General features: G+C 39.9%; 1 protein-coding gene and 1 long non-coding RNA gene across 2 annotated transcripts; one reads left to right on the top strand and one right to left on the bottom strand.

Moving 5' to 3' along the window:
• Positions 1–501: 501 nt before the first annotated feature.
• On the bottom strand, positions 502–12,824 carry tspan13b (tetraspanin 13b). The gene is made up of 6 exons (XM_063898828.1): positions 12,601–12,824; positions 9,710–9,877; positions 5,626–5,706; positions 2,289–2,402; positions 2,067–2,177; positions 502–1,116 (listed from the first exon to the last, which is right to left on the bottom strand). The coding sequence occupies exons 1-6, from the start codon at positions 12,661–12,663 to the stop codon at positions 1,042–1,044; spliced, it is 612 nt and encodes a 203-aa protein (XP_063754898.1). The 5' UTR covers positions 12,664–12,824; the 3' UTR covers positions 502–1,041.
• Positions 11,292–12,872, top strand: LOC134874708 (uncharacterized). The gene is made up of 3 exons (XR_010167114.1): positions 11,292–11,455; positions 12,497–12,643; positions 12,718–12,872. It is a non-coding gene; the product is annotated as an uncharacterized LOC134874708 (long non-coding RNA).
• Positions 12,873–22,885: the final 10,013 nt, after the last annotated feature.

The raw sequence follows: 22,885 nt of genomic DNA, 5'->3' as shown, positions 1-22,885 counted from the left end.
TAGGTTTCAAGCCACTTCATGAGTTATTTAATTAAGTTTCTGTGGTTTTTACTTCAAATTAACACACTTATTGTACATTTAGTCAGAAATTCCACCCCAAAAAATAATTGATGGCAATCCCAAAACACAGAAGTGTCACAATTAAATCTAATATCTTCTTTTATTTCTGTTAAGATATTGACTGTTGGCCCCGGCCGTGGCGCAATTGGCTGGGGCACCTGCACTCTCTCCCCCTTTCCTGTCGCTCTCCACTGTCCTATCCGATTAAAGGCAAAAAGCCCCCAAAACATATCTTTAAAAACAAAAAAGACACTGACTGTTAAGACACTGAATACTGACCTGGCATTTAAAATAAGTAGATATAAACTTATTGTGCTGACACATTTAAATACATTTTTATTTCAAGAAAATCTGTCTGTTAAGACTGAACATTACACACATCATTTTCCCTAAAGTTCTGAAATTCAACATTTTACACAAAAGCCAAAATGATTTCAGGGAGTAGAAACAGGAGACAAGGAGCCAGAGGAATCAGGGATTTATTCAGATTTAGAGTACAAATGCCTAGACAGGTGCAGCTCTCTGCAGAAGAGTCATGCAGTAGGCCAAATGCCCACACACACACACACACACACACACACACACACACACACACACACACACACACACACACACACACACACACAGTCAAAATAATGTCATCATATCATATGTGAAGAGCAGCATTGCGTTCAGTGGGGCAGACAAACAATGAACAACAAAGGAGATAAACAGTGTTACATGAGGCAGGCTGCAGTAATACTTTATAACACACAGCAGACTGCTCCACAGGGTCAGTGTACTAACTGTAAAGGTTTCTTATGCAGAGCTGTCACACTGGAGGCAGCGTGTGTGTGCTGTTCCTTCACACACAAACACTTCAGAACACACTCCACTCAAAACAAAATCAGCCCTCAGTGGAAACACATAGATCAGTGTTTTATTTACAAAGTCCAAAAAAAGGAGGGCAGAGGTGGAGGTGACGGAGCAGCCGGAGCTGACTCACAGGAAAGCACTGGGGTTAGCTCGAGGGTCCTTCTGGTTCCTGTAGTGGTACGTCAGCCACACTCCCAGAATCTAAAACAGGACGCAAAAACAGTGAGACACTGAGAGCAATATAATACTGACTGGACATTGATATCAAATTATTTTATTGATTAAACAAATGATCGTATTGCTTCCGTTAAGAAAAAAATGTCCTTTCTACAGCTAACTAATGGCTGAAGATGCACAGATGTGAGCCTGTTCACATTTTCTTTTTCATGAACCGGTCTCACTTTGGAGCCCATACTGTGTTCCCTTTAGTGTTTACTTCCTGTCTGTCTTCTTCTGCTGTTCCCTTTAGTGTTGACTTCTTGTCTGTCTCTTCCTGCTGTTCCCTTTAGTGTTGACTTCTTGTCTGTCTCTTCCTGCTGTTCCCTTTAGTGTTGACTTCTTGTCTGTCTCTTCCTGCTGTTCCCTTTAGTGTTTACTTCTTGTCTGTCTCTTCCTGCTGTTCCCTTTAGTGTTTACTTCCTGTCTGCAGTAGGTTAACACACGATTATTAAACACAAATACATTGTCTGTTTTTAATTCTGTATGAAACTTAAACAGTATTTGTAAACTAAATTATTCTGTAGCCTAACCTAAAACTAAGGAGGACACATTTCAATCCTAAATATCTTGGATTGTTCTTTTCTAAGGTCCCATTGTCCTGTTGTAAAAAACATCTTATTAATATGTATTTTATCTTTTAGCATTGCATTTGATAATGAGGAAATACAAAAGTAACAGAAATGAATCAGATTACATTACCTTTATGTTTTAATACTTAGGCTAGGTTACTGATTACATTTTTTTGTACATGTAACTAGTAATTGTAACGGAATACATTCTTAAAGTCACTGCTTCTTCTGCCCCTAACATCTGCCGTTACTACTACTGTTCCTACTGCTTTCACTAGCACCTACTAATGCTAATTTATTTAATTTAGTTTGACTTTGCACAGCCTGCAGTAACTCCTGAGTGTTGTAGTTGTGATGGCTCACCTCAGTAAAGCTGAAAAAGAGTCCGATGCCTCCCACGAAGCGGAGCACCTCCCCTGCATGTTCCTGGATCTTCTCTGCACAGGGCAGACACGAGTGGTTGGGGAAACACGCCTGCAGGACGACAACACACACAGCGATGCTAATGACCCAGGCTGCAGGGTGAGGGGATATTATGATCCAATATTAGTGTGACTCTCATTAGTGCAACAGGATCACACTCACAGCGTCACAGGTGCGGTTGGGCTCTAGCTGTCTGAAGCCACAGCAGTTGAGGCTCTTCTCCACGTCCCTCTGAGTGCTGCGGGAGTTATTCCAGCCCACCTCCAGCAGCTGGTCCTGCAGCACACACACACACACACACACACACACACACACACACACACACACACACACACACACACACACACACACACACACACACACACACACACACACACACACACACACACACACAGCCCGCTTCATCTCACACCACTTTCACATTCAGTGTTTTGCAAAAGTGGATCAACTCTCAGAATGATATTAGTAAAGCAGTATAATCCCACCCTGAGAAACACTCTGCTTCAAGGAGAAATCCTGTATTAATTATTTTAGTTAAATTAAAGAAAAAAGCACTTGGTTTTAAACATACATAAAGTACCAAAACTAAAAGTATACTTTATGGAGAGCGGCCGTTTTTGTAGTTTTCATATTTTCTATTTTGAGATGTTTATATATTTTTGAACTGTTTATTTCTACTCTTTTAATTTATAATTATGTGCAAAGCCTTGTTTTGTTTTATGCTGCTGCAATGCAAACATTTCCCAGTTTGGGATTAATAAAGTACCTCTTATCCTATCTCTATCCTTATTATTATGTGAGAAAAATGTGCTCATTTATATTTTGTATTAATAATATAAACCTTAAAATGAACTAGTAACCAATGTTGTAGCATAAAGTGGAAATGATCCAGTATTGAAAACAATTTTACTGAGGAAATGAAAAGCAGTGTGTGTGTGTGTGTGTGTGTGTGTGTGTGTGTGTGTGTGTGTGTGTGTGTGTGTGTAGGATTCATTTTCATAGATTCTAGATTTTTCAAAAATGGCTGAAAGGTGTGAATAACGTGATTTCTAGATTATTTTAAAGAGGTAAAGAGGGTTTTTTGTGGGAAAAGCATGTCATACATGCATTATAAATTGAAGCAGAAGCTTTTTCATGTCCCAAACATAATCTGAATGGCATCAATAAATAAACATGGGCTGTGAGTAATTTAGAATAGGAGATGATATGTGTGATGCTCTCAGTCAGCAGTATAGAGTCCTTATTGTAGAGCTTTCTGTGGTACAGCTGCTGTATCACCTTAAAATAAGAATCATATATCCGTCTGATCTCATGGTTTGGATGTCAGTGGCATCAGGAAGGCTTTAAACAGTGACCGCAAATCACTTCCACTTCATTACTGACACCACAGATACAAGCAGAGCCACTTCCTGCAGAGGGAAGGTAATTTTATCCACTGTGCTGAAAGGTGTAATGGATGATGTTGCCCGAGGGGTTCAACGTGTATTTCAGCAGATGCTTCCTCTGAGTCAGGAAGCCCATATTAAAGAGCATCCGTGTTTAATCACTTCTCAAATGAAACCCCCTTTCTGTTGTTCTGCCTTGTCCTCTTCTACTTCTCTCCTACATGACCCACAATGCCTTTCAACAACTGCAGGAAAACAGTTCCAGGCTGCTAACAATCATCAATTATATTTCACGCTGCTGCAGGTTTTTTAAAGGTAACTATATTCCCTTACATAAACATACAAAAGATGTAATCAGATCTCTTAAAAATAGGGGGATTAGCAGGAAAACATGCTATTAAAAAGCTAAAAAGATCATCTAGTGTTTGTGTGTGAAGGATCAGATGTTCTCTCTCTGTCAGCTGTTCTTTTATTGAATACTGTAAGAGTGAATCTTCTGCCTGAATCTGCTTCATGGTTTCTCTTTCTTTGGTTCATTTGTTCTGTTTTTAATTCAGCAGGTGAACCTATATGTTCATTAAATAGTGTGTGTGAGGTTAACTGTGTGTGTTAAACTGAAACGGAGCATTTCCTGTCAGCTCAGGTTTTATTTCTCTTCTTTAAGCTGTAGTATGTGCTCATGTGTTTCAGTGGTGGTGTGTAGGCTGCTGCTGAATCTGCTTCATGAAAGGCAGCTTTTCCTATCATACAATCATTTTGATCCTAAATATCTTGCTTTCTCCTTTTCTAAGCTCACATTGATCTGCTGTCTTACAAATACACTAAAGTAAAAAACATCTAATTGATATTTATTTACTCTTGTCTTTATTTGCATACTAAAATTAAGTTAATTGAACATTATCAGTAACGATTAGTATTGGCACTTTGAGTCATGTGAAGTCATCGTTCACACAGGCAAGGTAACATCGAACAGCAAGGGCAGGGATCGAACCCCCCTCCATCTAAAATAAATAGTACCATAAAAACAATACGAAACGAAGTACCAGAGCCATTCATAATGATACAAACACTGGAAACACTGAGCGAATAAACCATCATAATGAAATTGTACATTTTTTAAAAAAAAACGTAGTTGTTTTAAACCAGGAAAAACAGGAATCATTCACACAATAACATCTATAAAGTAAGAGAAATTAATTTAGTAGTTGCCAGAACACCTTTTCTACAGTGTAAAGATCATTTCAGGGGTAGCCCTGAACAAATGGAAGGAATGAAGGACACATTTGAGGTGATAGGGCTGTGGCTTTATGAGTTGATGAACATATGGGGTTAAATGTTCTTTAGTGTTCAGTATAAACGCCAGTGGTGAACTTCAAGGTATTCAGAGAGCACTCTGGAACCCTCAGATAAAAAAATCGAATCAATTATACAAATCAAATGTAAATAAAATGAACAAATGAATGGTATCTGTGTTGTTGATCTGTAATATTTCAGTGTTCAGTTGATTTGTTTGTCTTTCTCGGTCCATGCAGTACGCATTTGAGTGGTTTTGTGTTAGGAAAGAAATGGAACCAATCAGATATTTTTCTGGGTCTCTGGGAGGAATAACCTTCAACCAGGGAATTCTATATCCTTGATAGAATGCCCTGGCCCTTACACTGAATGAGAGCGTACGTTTGGATTGACAATTTGATCAACCAATCATATATTGATTTGTAGCCAATGGGCGTATTCTTTCAGATTTCCCCACGGTTCCACGGTATTCTAGAGGACCTGTTAGTTCACTGGCTCGAGACAGAGGATCTAGCTAACGTCGCAATTCACGTAGTGAGCTTACGTAGTTTGGCTACAGGCAACAGGTGAAGAGGATGTTGTTGTGGAATTGTTGTTAGTAGCCTTTTCAAGACAACCATTCAGTGAGAAGATGGTCATTATAAGTAAGTGACTGCCCCCGGGACGTCTGTCTGACTAGGACTACCAAATTTCTGAATCTCACTGATAAACACACACACACACACACAGCTGCTGCTGCAGGACACAAATTTAGATGTCTAGCACCAAACACACGGTCAGTTGTCAGCGTGCACAGCTGACGGAGAGACTGTTGATCTTACCTGTTGCTCCCTGTTGATGGCCAGGCAGGCGCTGGACACAGAGAACTGCACGATGAACACCATGAACAGGACGATCATGTACTGAGCTTCACCGTCAAGGAGCAATACACACACATCATCAGCAGAAACAACACACACTGTAACTCCACGCCAGTTAGAGCCTGACTGAGCAGGGTAACACGATGCCGCTCTGGGTCTTATTGCACTTCATGCGTGAGAGGGAATGGATTTTCCAAAACACTGGGGGAAGGAGAGTGTTCTGTTGTCCATAATATACCCACAGCGCTCATACACATATTTTGTTAGGGAAGTGGTTACCGTATTTTCCGGACTATAAGGTGCACTTAAAAGCCTTACATTTTCTCAAAAAACAACAGTGCGTTTTATAATCCAGTGCGCCTTATATGTGGATTACGGTAATTCTGGTTGTGCTTACTGACCTCGAAGTGATTTTGTGTGGTACACAGCGCTCACGGCGCTCTGTCAAAATGTTTTAGTACGACTTTGGTAAACTACAAAGCCGCACCGCTTGCAGCATTACGGCTACCGTAGTCAGGAGCGTCGCGGAGTTGCACCAATTGGCACCGGTCAAGAGACACGCTTACGACGCGGACTTCAAACTCAAGGCTATCAGTCACGCAGTAGAACATGGGAATAGAGCAGCTGGGAGAGAATTCAACATTAATGAATCAATGATACGGAAGTGTAGGAAGCAAGAAGATGACCTGCGCCAAGTAAAGAAGACCACACAGAGTTTCCGAGGAAACAACGCGAGATGGCCGCAGTTAGAGGACAACATTGAACAGTGGATTATTGAACAGAGAGCAGCAGGTAGAAGCGTCTCTACAGTCTCTATTCGAATGAAGGCAACAGCGTTAGCACGGGACATGAATATCAATGACTTTCGAGGCGGTCCTTCTTGGTGCTTTCGTTTTATGAAAAGACGTCATCTCTCCATCCGCACACGAACTACCGTCTCGCAGCAACTGCCAAAAGATTACGAAGAAAAGCTGGCCGCTTTCCGCGCATACTGCGAAAAGAAGATCACTGAAAAGAAGATCTGGCCAGCGCACATCACTAACATGGACGAGGTTCCCCTCACCTTTGATATCCCCGTGAACTGCACTGTGGAGAAAACAGGCACCAGAACGGTGTCTATACGTACGACAGGGAACGAGAAGTCATCCTTCACTGTAGTTCTCGGTTGCCAGGCTAATGGCCAGAAACTTCCACCCATGGTCATTTTCAAGAGGAAGACTTTGCCAAAAGAAAATTTCCCAGCCGGCGTCATTATCAAAGTTAACCCGAAGGGCTGGATGGACGAGGAAAAGATGAGGGAGTGGCTGAGAGAAATTTACGTCAAGAGACCGGATGGCTTTTTCCACAAATCTCCGTCCCTATTGATCTGCGACTCCATGCGCGCCCATCTCACCGATGCTGTCAAAAAACAAGTGAAGCAAACTAATTCGGAGTTTGCCATCATTCCGGGTGGATTAACTAAAGTACTCCAGCCGCTAGATATTGGTGTAAACAGGGCGTTCAAAGTTAAACTGCGAGCTGCGTGGGAGCAGTGGATGACAGAAGGCGAACACACATTCACCAAGGCAGGGAGACAGCGCCGGGCGACTTACGCCACTATCTGCCAATGGATCGTGGATGCCTGGGCTAATGTATCAGTCTCAACTGTGGTCCGAGCTTTCACGAAGGCCGGAATCATCACTGAACTGCCAGGTAGCAGCAACGACACTGACTCGGATAATGACGAAAGGGATCCGGGCATGCTGGATGCCGTAATCGCCCAACTGTTCAACTCGGACACTGAAGATGAAGAATTTGAGGGATTTGTGGACGAGGAATGAACTGAAAAGTGAGAGTATTGTGTTGTATTTTACATGTTATAAGTGAACAATTTTCAGAGTTATTGTGAATACGCTAACGTTATTGTATTTTACGTGTTATAACTGAACTTATTACTGACTTATCTGACTGTTTTGTTTCTGTTATATAATTAATAATTATATAATATGTATCCGTTTTACGGCATGTAGAAAAGGAGTGTGTAGGAGAGCGACATGCGGGGTGGGAAAGTGAAGTTGTTGCCAGGTTGCATTGTCTGGTGTTCGAAGACAATAAAAAAGGATTACTCCAGCTCCGCTGTTTCCCCCTCCTCTGTCCTCAGAGTGTCACATACCCAGCTGCTCTTCACTACTGCTGGAGGTAACAACATTTCGCTTAATGCGCCTTATAGTCCGGTGCGCCTTATATATGAAAACATTTCGAAAATAGACCATTCATTGACAGTGCGCCTTATAATCCAGTGCGCCCTATAGTGCGGAAAATACGGTGGTCGTGTTTGGTATAAAAACAGGAAACAGCTGGCCTGGCTCTGTCACCTAGCAACACCTCTGGTGCTCACCAATGATATGCTGTAGATGGGGAGGGATAGAGGGATGCCGATCTTTTCCACTGAGAGCCACATGCAGAAAAATATACGAATGGCTGGGCCCCTCACTAGAGGTGAGGTATATCGCCTCATAAGTTAAGTTTTAAGTTAATAAAATCAATCAAATGTAGGTAAATTACTCTTGAATATGCTTTAAGAAAAACAACAGCCTACATCACAGCTCTCCAGTCATAGGGTTTAATTAATTTTGTTAGTAGTTCAATCCTGAAAACAGAAGCCTCAGAGTGCTTATAATATGAGGAAATAGAAAGGGCGTATTTTTTTATGTAAATAAGTTATTGAGCTTTTTTGAATCAACTAAAATTAGTTTGAAATGGTTTCAACTTTAATTGACTGAATGTATTTGAAAATTCAACATGTAATATATTGTTAGATATATTTAATATAAACAATATAAAACAACGCAAGTTTCAGGTACTATGGGCCATATTCCAATATACTTTTAAAATTAGCTTAGGGCTGATTTAAAATGGACCCCGGGCTGCAGATTGGACATCCCTGCTGTAAATATTACACAACATTACAATACTGTATTCCTACTCTGTTTGCTTCTAGTAGAATTTTACTGCTGTACACAATAAAAGATCTGATTCAGGAATAATTATGTTCACCACTTTTGTTTTTGTCCTTTTTTGGATTATTTCGACTCTGACTACAGCCCAAAGACTTCTGTGGGTATTGTCCACAGTACTGCACTTTGAGCACTTGGAAAAGCGCTGAAATAAATCATTATTATTATTATTATCTCAAACTGTTATTCCACTGGTTTAATCAGAGATCCATTGTGTTAAAGGATTCTTTAATCTTTATCTGAAGAGTAACTAAAGCTTTAAAATAAAATGTAGTAGAGTTATATACATTGTATCCCTATTAAATGTAGTGGAGTATAAAGTAGCATTTCATGGAAATATCAAATTAAAGTAACTTAAAATTGTACAGTCCTTCAGTAAATGTAGGTTACTGGTCGTAATTATTTGACTGATATTGCAGTTGCAATGTGATTCACGATGTTGGAGGGATTAATAATCATTCTCATTATGTTTGAGAAATACGTTTTATTGTGATTGTCTAAAAGGTTCCAGACAAAGGTATTATGTTCAGAGAGAGTATGATTTCCAGCTGGGAACACTACAGTGCAACAATCCATATCGCAAGTTTGATTTAAATTCAGATAAATTGTGCAGCCCTATTAGTAATCAGTAATGGAAAAAATAATTAATCAGATTCTTTACTTAACTAAAAGTACTAATACATAATAAAAGTCTTAAAATACTTCATTACAAGTAAAAGTATTCATATTGCATAATGGCTCTTTTCAAAGTGTAGTATTATTACAGGACGTTATATAATTTGTTTTTAATCACAAATATACTTCTACCGAGTAGATTAGAAGTGTATCAGTCATATAAACACATATTACTTAAGGAAAACGGAACTAGTAACTAATAAATGTCAGATAAATGAAGTGGAGTAAAGAGTACAATATTTCCCTCAAATAAAATAAAAGTTTAAACCGGCAGAAAATAGGAATACTCAAGTAAAGTACAGTCCTTGAGTAAATGTACTCAGTTACTTTACACCACGGTCGCTGAGCAGAAGTCTTAGCGGTACGAAGGATACGAAGAAGAGCAGGACCTGGTGATGCTTCATGGCTCCGATCAGGCCTGCCCCGGCCACGAAGAAGAGGAAGACCCCCACCGCTATGATGCCCCCCACGACCTGGAAACTGGAGACCAGCCCGAACCACTTCCCCCACGCCGCGATGCCGATCATCAGCAGGCTCACCATCTGCTCCACACACACGTAAAAAAGGGTCACATATGACAGTCATTTAAAGTTAATTCAAATGTTCAATACAAATATGAAGTGCATCTTCAATCAGAAAAGGAAGACACAATTCTGCATTATGTTCATGTAAGCTTTGCCCGGGTCTATTCAAAATCAGAATCACAAATCCTTTGTTTCTCCACACAATGGGGATTAAGTACAGTGCAAATTAAAAAAAGAGTAGAGCAACATATTACACATTCATGGTAAAAAAAAAGGAAGCTAAGTACAGTATATATACACACATATTATATATGCTATAAACATTCTGGAAGACACGCCATCTGCTACCATTGCAGTGCAGTCGGGAAATGTATTCAGATTCAGTTTACTAATAGAAATATTAAAATTAAAGAATTACCATAATTAGTAAAGGTCCTGCATTTAAAAGCACAGCAGGAAAATATGCCTGATATTTTAAAAGCAAACATGCTAACTGATTATTATTTTTCTGTTTAAGATTTGATTAATATTAGCTATGCACTACTTTATGAAATAACGCCAACTCTTGCATTAATTAGTCCGGAAAGTAATTAGGAGCTATAGCTTTCAGATAGATGCAGTGGAGTAATAGTATATTATATAGCATAAATGTGCAGCGAGTATGTCTAGTGATACTTAGAGTTGGGTACCGCAAACCAGTTCCGATTTGGGAGTTTTTATACTTGCTAGTTCAGAGTGGGACTTTTTTGTCAGTCGATTGTTGCAGGTGATTCTACCTTTCGGTTTTCAACACCCACATGAACTGCAGCTCCTTAAATGAAATAGGTTTGTTTTAAAAGTTGCACGGTTGCAGCTTCAGTGGTTCTCAGAATTACAGTTACAGAGCAGTGAATGAACAGCCTGATGAACATCAATACTAGTATAAACTCAGTTCCGTAAAAGTTTCCCGGATAAAGGTTGTTGTTGTTTTTTGGTGGAAGAGGTATCATTTCTTACCCTGCCCCTCAAAGAATTGGAATTGAGAACCGTTAAGAACCGGAATCAAAAAGTGGAATCTGAATCAGAATCGTTGAAATTCATACGATACCCAACCCTAGTGACACTGCACATTATGACCCACAGTAAATCATGATGGTTGTAATCCACGAAGACACGGTAATATTAATCCAGAGAGGAAGATTTAAAGTGTCTCTCTGCAGCTGGATGAGGTGTAGGCTAGAGCAGTGATTTTCAACCAATGTTCCTACAGATCATCAGGTGTGCCGTGGGAAACTGTGCACATTTTTAACGTTGGATAATACCCCACACACTCAGACCGACACAGTTTCAAGTACAGTAGAATCCAATAGGTGAACTAATAGGTGGGGGATGTATCTTCAGTTAGGGTTTTTACTACAACACCCCCCCTCTGTGTTTCCCCAGGCTGTGATGTCATGCTCAGCTGCGATGGAGGGACGGTGACAAACAGCAGTCAAAGACCTCTTTAGTCCAGCTGCTGAGCAACTCACTCAGCATGTATGCTCTGAACACTGTGGACCAGCCCCCCCATCACCTGGATCTCTTCAAGGCCAGTATCAGAGATTGTTCCAGCATTAGGTACTCTTCCAATTTTACAGACAGATAACACAAATGTATGGAACTAAATCTAAATCTGTCAAATTATATTTCTCATTCTAATATTGACTCTCTTTATTTCAGTTAACCAACAATATGTATTGTAGGCCTAAATATATTTTTGGTTAGTATTAAAAAGTGATTATAGGAAGTCACATGCGATCTTTTCTCTTTTTGTCGTTTTAATTATAATTCAGCCCTTTAACAATATGTATTTCTATAGATGAGTTATCTCAGTTGAAAGCTTTACCTTTTGTCCTTCTGATCCAACTAACTTTCTTTTTCTTTTCCATATTTTACTGAACTCAGTTTCCTATGTTAATATATTTTGTGTTTTATAATTTTATTAATAGCTTTTATAATTGTAATATTTGTTATTGTTTATTTATTATTTGTTAATCTTTCTGTGTCTCTGTATGCACCACTTATACCAAAGCAAATTCCTCCTCATCCTTCTTGGTAATAAATCCGATTCTGATATATGTATTAATATTGAATGAGTTGAGATGTCCTTAATGAGCATGTAAGTATTGTTGCAGACTCTGTATCCTTTAACGAGGCAACTACAGAAGTTTGCTATTATCTAATATTAAACTTCCAAGAAGATGGTACAGAAACATTAATTCAGAGTGGACGATGATATCAGGTCATTTAATCCCAAATCCACAAACTCACACTGTTTTCTGAGGTTTAAAATGGGTGGGGGGCCTTTAAAATGACTGAACATTATTCATACAGGCTGCAGAGATCAGACCTTTTGGACCTTCAGGTGACACACACACACACACACACACACACACACACACACACACACACACACACACACACACACACACACACACACACACACACACACACACTGTGATAAGAGCTATCAGAGGTTGCAGGCAAAGACAGGCGTCCTCTGTAATTCCATAACATGTGATGGTAGGACTCAAAGCCTTCAGCGCTGGGCTTATCAATAATGCACAAACGAAACCAGGCTGTATTTCTAAATGTGTTTTTTCTCATGCACTATGTGAGCCTGTGGTCCTGGTACCTGCCCCCTCATCACTGTGGTGTATGTCAGGATGGGTAAAAGCAGCAGGGTGCTGGTCCATATGGAACATTCGGCTGCTCATACTCACAACATAGAGGATGTTGAGCGCACACAGGCATTGTTTGGAACAGGTGAATCCCGAGCAGCCCATGTTGGTCAAAAAATAAATAAATGGAATTAATCCTCAAAACAAGTGTTTTAATAGGTATTCCGGCTCCAGGGGAGATGCAGACAAACAAAGGCCCGCAGGAATAAACGGTCGCTCCGCAGCAGGTCCAACCTGGGAAGAACGGAGCTTCATGCGTCAACCACAAACAACACAACCAGAGTATACCGGAAGTTATGTAACAAGCCTTCAAAATAAAAGCATGTCAATTGTCGTTGAAATGCAATTTTTATGTTACCTTGGATTTGGGTAGGCTAACAATTCCCACAGTGCTGTGACTAACACTGAGCACACTTTGTCCTGGTCATTTAAGCAGCCTGGCTGTTAAATTAATACATGAATGAATCCGTTTTTGCCTACAATTGGAGGCATTTTGACCCTCAGTGTGGAGAAATAAAAAGCTAGCTTATGCTTTATTTTGGCAATCCATATTGCAAGATAATTTTTCGGTCCTTTTCCTGACAAGATTAGTTGACACTTGTGCTGATTATTTAAAAACTCTTCTGACAGTTTGATTGATTACAGTAAACCTCATTATAAAAAACAAGAGGGTATGTTGTTGTGACAAGAAAAATTCATGTTGTAACGGCAGTTGAAATGACAGCCTTCAGAAAAGATGTTCTCGCCAGAAACCATGAGCTTATGTTTCATTTAATACTAAGGATGAGACATGATGGCTGCAGGCCTACATTATTCCTCTCAGCTTAGCATCATGCTATCACCTCAGTTGGGTTAGCTGAAAATCTAAAAAATAACATTGTTAAGTATTGATCATTCTTTACAACAGAGAGTTTGGTACACATCATCCTCAGCAGCGTTAAATATGATTCACCAGTTCTTTATCTTAAGTGAATCATAATGCGATACGTGTGTGTGTGTGTGTGTGTGTGTGTGTGTGTGTGTGTGTGTGTGTGTGTGTGTGTGTGTGTGTGTGTGTGTGTGTGTGTGTGTGTGTGTGTGTAGCTGAGTTTATCTCAGCAACCCTTGGACTTATTTTCCTTAAGTTTGCCGTGTGTGTTGCTTAGGACCTAAGGGAAGATATTAGGATTGGTGATTCCAATTAAACTTTGAAAACATAATCCGCCCCGGCCCAGTCAGTCTTAGTTTAGACCATGCTAACACCATGTTTCTTTGTTTTCTTTCACAAAGGAGCGCCCCTGGTCATGCCATTAGAAATAAGGGTTGGAGTGTTTGATGCATGTTTATCTGTGCCCTTGACTTTATTGAGGCCATAAACTTTTTCTCCCATGAACCTTACACTGTAGCGTTGCTAACAAAAATGTGTTCATAGACTTCAAAACTCGAGAAGCAGCAGCAAGAGCACATCTTTCAAATAATTGCACTATATACCGCAACAACATTAACCAGGCTGGATGAATACACTCAGCAGTGAGGAGAGTCTTACAGCTTTAACGGCTTTATAAATATTCCTATCACACGGACATTGTGGCACTAATTATTTTTAATAAATCATTCTTATTAACTATCTGTGTTCAGGTACACTGATACTAGTGGTTTCAATATATTCAATGCAGGGTCTTAAAGTCCTCATATGGTTTTGATGTGCCCTGAAACTCCATGCTCTTATTTTGAAGACAAAAAGACACTTTGGTGTTAGTGTGGTCACCTTTTGTAACTTGATGCCTGTTTGGCATATGACTCAGTGAGGGAGAGCACCAAAGCATCCGGCCGCTGATTGGCTGCATAGCAGTACTGTTATTTCCTCTGGTAACGTTTCACTGAGGATGTGGAACAGCAGCATGGAAGGCCCTCCGTGCTAATTCATGCTAATGCTAAATGTAGGTGCAGGCAGGTACATTAGAACTGCTGTCTCATCTTACTGTACGCTTCATTGATGATTCATCAGCAACACACACACACACACACACACACACACACACACACACACACACACACACACACACACACACACACACACACACACACACACACACACACACACACACACACACACATTGACTCTGTGAGGAAACAACTCCCATCTGCTGTTATACCGTTACATTTCGTTGAGGCACATCACTGAGGTTCAAGTCCCCGAACAGACTTGAAAATATGGAAGGTGGACTGTTACTTGGAGAGGTCCCAGTTCACCTCCTAGGCCCTGCTGTGGTGCCCTTGAGCAAGGCACCGGACACCTCCAATCCCCCCTCCCCATTGCTACCCGGGCGCTCCACAATAGCTGCCCACTGCTCCTAGTACTAGGATGGGTTAAATGCAGAGGACCAATTTCACTGTGTGTGCTCTGATGTGTGCATGTATGTGACCAATAAAGAGGGTTTCATCCTCTGATTCTATCTTCTATCTATCTATCTATCTATCTGAGACTCTGTGTATTTCAACCATCCTAATGTTCAGTTATCATACCAATGAGTTACATATCTGTTAACAACAGAAATGATTGTGTTTGCTGTTACATTTCATTTGTTATAGTATAGTATAGTTTATCAAGAAATTCCTAAAGAAATAATGCCATTATAAATGTCAAAAAGGTTGTGTGTGTGTGTGTCACAACGACGAGACACAGCTGAGAAGATGGAAAAAAAAGACAAAAGCAGCAGGTGAACACAAGCAGACAATCACAGAGGCGGGAAAACACAAAAACAAGACAAGAACACAAGGAGAAAAGGCATTTCAAGATACAACAGGAAACCAAAACTAAGATTGTGACACACAGAGGTTTGTCTCGGTTGAGAGTGGCTTGATGTTGTTTTATATTTGAACGTTGGAATTTTTTACAATACATGCTGCATTACTTTAAAGACTTTGCATCTGGTTCCTTTATTTTCTACGATGGCATTTGAAAAATGTGTTAAAAGGTTTTCCTACATGGTATCACATGAATGAGTTGTTTCTGTATGGTTAGTTGCAGCTGTATTTAGAGTCCTCTTAATAATGACTCTCTGCTAATGTTAGCATGCCGCAAGTAATAATAATAACTGGTGTCACGGTAACAGGAAACCAAAGGTTATTTAGTCTGTCTGCAGTTCCTATCCATTTAAAGGCCATTAGTTTCACAGAAATGCAGTTCAGGAGGTTAACCATAGTTTATTCAGATTATAAAGGGCTGATTTAACAAAGGCAAAGACAAAGAGAACCACAATGGACTCAAAGAGAAACATACTCTTTTCCCTCTCATAGATCTGATCCTCTGTTCAGACTGAAAACAGATACAACAGAAACACACGTCATGTTAGAGACTCTTCACTGTCCAGGCCTTCACACACTGGGGGCATTTTTATTTGCAGGTCAATATAATTTTTCTGTTGTTTTAGTCAAGAACACTTTCACAAAGAACTGAATATTACGCAGAGAAAATGCAGCATGCTTTTTATTCTGAAACAATGTCGATTTTAGACCACTTAAAGGCAACAATTACTACTTACTTTATGTGGATATGTGTACATCTGTATATTTCTTATTGTTTGTTTTGCTTCATATTGTATTTTGCTGCTGTAACAAAAATAAATATCACCACAAAACCACATCACAGAGGTCTTTAGTCCTAACCAAGATGGAAAACTGTATTGCTCCTTTAAAGTAGCACATACTAGATCACTACCATTCCTACCTTTGACAATAAAAGTCCTAGACATATTGTATTCTCAGGAGTTTATTTCACACCACTGTATAGTTTATTTGTCACAACAACAGTGTGTAGGGGCCTTCAAACTAAAGCAAAAGATAATCAGTGCTAAGCAGCAGGGAGTCAGACCCAAATGCAGACTTTTGAGCCGACAGGAACAGTTTAGGTATTTAATGACAAAATGGAGGTACTAAGCTTGCTGAATCATAAAACAGGATTTTAAAAAATGAGAATCAGTAGCCGAAAAGTCAGGTAGAAGGTCAGAGAGACAGGCCGGATGTGCAAGGGTTCGGGTTCAGTTTAACCAGATGACCAATTGTCATTGCTTTTTTACAAATAATTACTTTTTCTACAATGATCAATACAAGTATAATAAATGTGACTTTAAAACCTCACAGCCATTATCTGAAATATCCTTGAAAGTGTGAAGCAAAGAGTACTTTGGTATTTTCAATACATGACAATCAATAATGCCAAAAATGTGTGAAATTCCACATTTAAGTGAATTTGCTCTCCCGTTAATCACTAGTGTACGATCATTTCCATTTCATTTTGTGACATGACAATCAGATATAGCGCCACCTCTCTGTCGTAGATATACAGAGAGGACAGCACATGTGATCATCAGAGGAGACAGACAGACAGACAGACAGACAGACAGACAGACAGACAGACAGACAGACAGACAGACAGACAGACAGACAGACAGACAGACAGACAGACAGACAGACAGACAGACAGACAGACAGACAGACAGACAGACAGACATGGATCTGCTGCTGCTGCTGTGGAGATCAGGTAGGACTCTGCTTTAAACATTATTATTCAAATGTCCGTCTTGGATTAGAACAAACTGCTCACACACACTAACATCAAGTTTGTTGATTCTGTTGTACTTGTGGTAAATGTTTTGAATTCAACTTACAATCAATGTCCTAGTTAGCATAATAATTGGCAAAGAATGTAAAGCAAAACAGACAGCTTAGCACTTTTCTTATAGGTCATACTTGTGTGTGTTTAGATGTGTGCATTGCAAAAAGGCTGTATAAAAATTGTATTTTTGTGACGGTTAAAAAAGCTACAGAGTAGTTAAATAAAGACTGCAGTTAGTGATAAAGGAATGAGGAGCAGCTGCAGGTGAGTGTGGCATTCAGGTGACAGCAGATGGTGGGAACTGGCAGCATCTGTTTTCTCTGTGATGTGGTCCCTCTGCTTTCACAAACCTTTTACTTTACTTTCATTGTTGTTGTAAACACATTTTCACTGTGATGATGTTGCACTATCAATATGAAACGTATTTGCTCAAATTAATTGTTTCTTTAAATTTAAATAAACTGACTTACCCTTTCTGTTTAAAGATGCCCTAATATGCTTCTTCCCTTTCCTGTAGTGTGTTGTATAGGTTTTGTGCATGTTAATGGTGTGCAAAGGCGTGAACAAAAATAGTGACAACACGATGTAACATTGGCACTTGTATCGGCTACAGCTGTGCATGATGAGCTAAGTGGGGGCGGGACATCTCTAAGAGGTTGACCAATCACAATAGAGCCGGCTAGCTATCCAATCAGAGCAGACTGGGCTTCAGAAAGAGGGTGAAAAGAGGTGCTGCAGTACAGACAGAATGAGAACAATAAAGAGCTTTAGAACATTAAAGCATGGAGACATGTCCCAGTAGAGACAATAAGTACTGATATGAACCTGAAGATGAGCAGAATAGGGCTTTGTTGAAATGACTCCGTAGTGATTTGACTGACGTGTTTCTGAACTAGAAAACCTTTTTACAATAAACGTTTTCTGATCTGTCCTCAGGACTCCAGGCTGAAGAAGAACACGAGTCAAAAGGTAATCTGCTCAATTCTATGACCCCATCGCCGTTTAGGTAATTACATTATGAAAAACCTCTATTATCATAAGCTCATAATATGAGAAAGTTTAAGGGGCTGTGAATAAGGCAAGCTGGGATGGGAGGATTGATGCTGGCTATGCGTGTTGCAGATTTCGGCCCTCACTGGCAAAGGAGACAAGTTTGAGTTGGTGATATTTCTTCGGGAGAGCATGAGTGGAAGGGTCGGCTGGTGTGTGGAATACTGCCTGCTGAGCGCAAGTGGCTCCACTTGGACGCTTGGGTGTGATCCGACTGCTGTGACATGGATAGTGGATAACCATTTTCGAATAGATCGTCGCACAGATCTTTGTCTGACAAGTAGATCACACTGATACGAGAGGAGAGATGAGTAGCAGTGAATTCAACATCAATAGGAGAAACAATACCAGATTGCTAAATAAAGCTCAGTAACAGATCTTTGTTACACGGCCGTGTGAAATCCTGCTTTAACGAGTGGTGCTCTTTATTGCTATGGGTAGCAGTAGGGAAATTAATGTTTTTTTATTCCATTTTTATTGTCCCAGCTCCTGTTGGTTTCAAGAGAGTTTCAGTCTGACTTGCCACTGAAAGTAAAATTATTATTTAATTATCTCTCTGAAGATAAGTACTAAATTCTGTTACTGGATTGAAGTGTTCCTGTCGAAGTTAAGTTCTATCACTATACTTCACATTTTGTGCCAATTAATGTGTTTAATATAAAGTCTTCACAAGCAATCAGAGTAAATGACTCTTCTTTTTCTGTTCAGAGTCTGTCAGGTTGGTGGGAAGAAACAGTCTCTGTGCAGGAACACTGGAGCTGAAACATCAGGGAGACTGGAGACCACTCTGGGGCTATTATTCTCTCTGGACCCTGAAGGCAGCAGACGTTGTCTGCAGACAGCTGGACTGTGGCTCTGCTGTTTCTGTAGGACAGAGAGAGGAGTCCTCACGCAGATCTGTGTGGTGGATCAGTCCTGACTGTGTTCAGTCTGGATCTGCTCTGAGGGAGTGTGCTACATCATTTTCCTCTTCTAACATCCTGAATCTCACCTGCTCAGGTAAGCCCATCTATGACATCATGTATTGCCCCTTTTTCACAAAATACATACAAATAACCACATAATTATGTAAAATAATTTAATGTTATAAAGACTTTACTAACATTAAATCTCCTCTTGGGGCAGCAACTGTTGTAAGAAACGAAATTGATAGCTAGTTAATGTATAAACTAGTCTCATTAAGTGTACCACACTATGAATAAGGAAATGTGATTAGCTAGTATACTTTGACTGATTTCTGAATTCTTGTATCGTAGAGGTTAGCAGTTATAACTTTTATATAAGATTAAACAAACCAGCACATGTTTTTCTTATTACTATGATAATAAATGAATAAACATTATTTAAACTAAAGGATCATAAGGGTTATACACAATGCAACACATTGTGCACAATTATTAGGCAAGTTGTATTTTTGAGAATTCATTCATTATTCAACATCTACAGTGCTCTTAGTCAATCCAAAATGTTAATAAACCTCAAACCTGAATATTTAAGAAATGAAAACGAAATGATCGGAGCCGTCGTCCTGCTGCTGGCTCTGCTGCTGGCTCTGCTGCTGCTGGTGACCGTCTTTCTTTACTTCCACTGTAAGGTACTGACACATGTCTGTTGTTTAGCCGCTGACTGAAATGAACCACTGACGTCTGTTTTCATTGGACGGGAGAGGAGCGATGCAGGAAGTCACGTGTGTGTGCGGTTACGTCTCTGCAGGCCACCAGGGGGCAGAAGTCGGGCAGACAGGAGGACAGTGAGCCGGATTATTACAACCTGGTTGTTCTTGCCGCTGGAGCTCAGGGAGCAGAGCAGCACCTCTAGAATATTTGTCTTCACTCCGAACATGGAACGACCACTCCAAAAGTGTGTTTGTGTTCTCATGCTTTCTGACTTCCTGTCAAATCTCAGCCCATTGGTTCCCACTGAAGATGTAGATCTTCAAAAAAACTTCACAAAGTCCAAGCAGTCGGTGCAATAAGAAACCAAAGACACACCGACCCAGGAGCAATGTTGGCCAAATAATGGTATATATTAATTCAAAAAAGTAGTCAAATATCCTCTGAATTCATTCCAGTACCCAAGGTGCAAATCATATTTGGTGACATTTGAGCAAATAAATCCTGAGATAACAGGAGAAATGTGTGTCTGTTCATTGAAATACAATAAATAAATAAAAGTCATGAAGCAAGCAAATAAAGTACAGTTTATATAATTGGAGGTTTTTCCACATCAATGTCCCTTGTTAGTTGGATGTAAACTTCATAACTTCACGTTAGTAGTCCTTTATGGTTCACAGCAGCATTTTTTGTTTTTGCAAGTTTTTAAACCGTTTTTGTGATTAAAGACTTTCCTTGTTTGAGAATTTTGATAATATTACGTAACAGTTAAGCTTTTTTAAAAACTAATTATCTCATATAACTAAAGATTTAGCTTACTTCATAATTATTTATTACTTACTTACTTGCTGATTTATGAAACCAAGAAATACGCTTATTGTTGTGCGTCAGTGCTCATTTTAAGAATCCGAAATATATTTTACAAACTGTGTTAGGATTAAATGGGGCGAAGCCAGGAACTAGTTCAGGCAGTCAACTTGAGCACCAATGACCAATGTCACACACCTTGCCCCCTCTTACAACCAACCAAACACATTCTCCAGAATCTGCCGCCTGACGGAGACCCGGAGCACCCTAGACCTGTTTACTTGTTGAAAGCTAAGACACTAGATGAACACACAACACACACACGGACGCTGTCATTTGTTGCATTGGAAAATGCTTCGATGACGTAGTACCGAAAATGACGGTACGAACATTTCTGAATCAGAAGCCCTGGATAAATGCAGAGGTCCATGCCAAGATGATAGCGCTCACAGAGTCAGAGATTTAGAAGAGTATAGGAATTCAAGGTAGGCGCTCTGGAGAGCTATTAGGTGTGCAAAGAGACACTACATAGAAAAAGTAAGGTCTGACTTCAGAGGCTCTGACGCCAGGAACATGGGGGCTGGACTAAGAAAAATGACTGACTTCAAAGGGGCAGCTGGTGGTGCTGGGGGATTGTCTTTTGACACACATTTTGAAATCAGCCAAGGCTGTGGAGGCATTTAAGGCCCAGCACCCCGGCCAATACTCTGGCCATAACTTCCAATAACCCTTCAGTGTTTGCCATCAAGTCGAGCTCTCCTGTGTTCTCATTGGGTTTGGAGTCCTTGCTCCAGAAGTCTCCTTTAAAGCATGAAATGCATACAAAGCCTTTATTATTTTTATCAACAACTTCCATTGCTAAAAGTGATCTATCAGAGAGTATTTGCAAACATTAATCGTAAATGCTACATCTATTCTTATGAACTAAGATAAAGAAACAGTTTTCATAGTAGTTTCACAGTTTTTCAGACAGGGTTACAAGGGTTAAAGTTTGTTTTTAGCCTTCATGCTACTGCTCCTTTACACTATGTCAGACAGCCTCTGTCCTGGTCCCGCAGAGAAGATTCCTGCCGTTTCAGTTCTTCACTGTGCCGCTCCATGTTATTGGCTCCTTCCAGGGTCACATCTGAGTCCAGCTGAATGCGCTTGAACGTCAGCTTAATTGTCAGTCAAACAACAAACCTGTCAAAAGAGGATGACGTGTAGCACAGTGAAGCTACAATGCGACGGTTTAACCTCTGTCTGTGCATGCTAAACTTTACCTGCTCGTAGGTTACATTTTTCCTAACAAAGAAGACACCTTGAAATCATCACACACATCTTTGGAAGTGTTAAAGAGAGATAATGCTCTTTGGGGTTTTCCCTCTATTGTCGTGTGCTATAGTATTACGTTTGTGCATGTACGTAAATGGCCTGCAAATCCCTGTGTTCCCTCCAGGGGGAGTTTCTCTCCCACACACTCGCCCCCTACCTCCTGCCTCCATTGGACTCCTTTGTTTACTGCCATAATATAAGGACATCACTATGTAACACTCATGGTTCAATTTGCTAGTGCTCCAACACATTGTACGTGATAAGGGGTTGGAAATCTCTGAAATCTCAACAGAGCCAGCCAGCTTACCAATCAGAACAGACTGGGCTCTGGTTTCAGACAGAGGTTGAAAAGAGGTGCTGCAACACAGGCAAAATGAGAAAAATAAAAGGCCTTACTAGCAGAGAGAAAATGGATTATTAAACTGTCAATATGACTAATAAATATCAGTTTGAGCTGCATTTCAAGAAGGAACAACAAAGCATTTACTGATTTTTTAATTAGTGTTATGGAAATCTTTAATGTTTGAGTTCAGGAGCAACGTATTAAACAAATAAATACAATTTTGTAAAAGCTTTCATGATTTGTGTTATTGTAATATTATTCTGTTGTTGGATGTCATTATATTTGGTGAAAAGCACATAATGACTTGTTTAAGACTCGGTTTTCAAAGTTTAGGACTTGAACTTGACTTTGGACTTGCCCATCCTGACTTGCGAATTGACTCGGGACTTATGCGCAAAGACTTGAGACTAAATTGCAACTCGCAAAACAATGACTTGTTCCCACCCCTGATCAACAGTAATACACATGACTATAACATAAAGCTCAAAGGTCCAAATGCTATAAGGCAGGGGTGTCCAAACTACGGTCCATTTTAAATCGGCCCTCAGCAAATTCTAAAACTAATGGAATATGGTTCCAACCTGAAACGTGTGCTTTTCTTAA

The sequence above is a fragment of the Eleginops maclovinus genome, chromosome 13 (genome assembly GCF_036324505.1).
Source record: "Eleginops maclovinus isolate JMC-PN-2008 ecotype Puerto Natales chromosome 13, JC_Emac_rtc_rv5, whole genome shotgun sequence".
NCBI classification, from domain to species: domain Eukaryota; kingdom Metazoa; phylum Chordata; class Actinopteri; order Perciformes; family Eleginopidae; genus Eleginops; species Eleginops maclovinus.
Note: the sequence above shows the minus strand (reverse complement) of the source record. Positions and strands in the feature narration are given on the sequence as shown.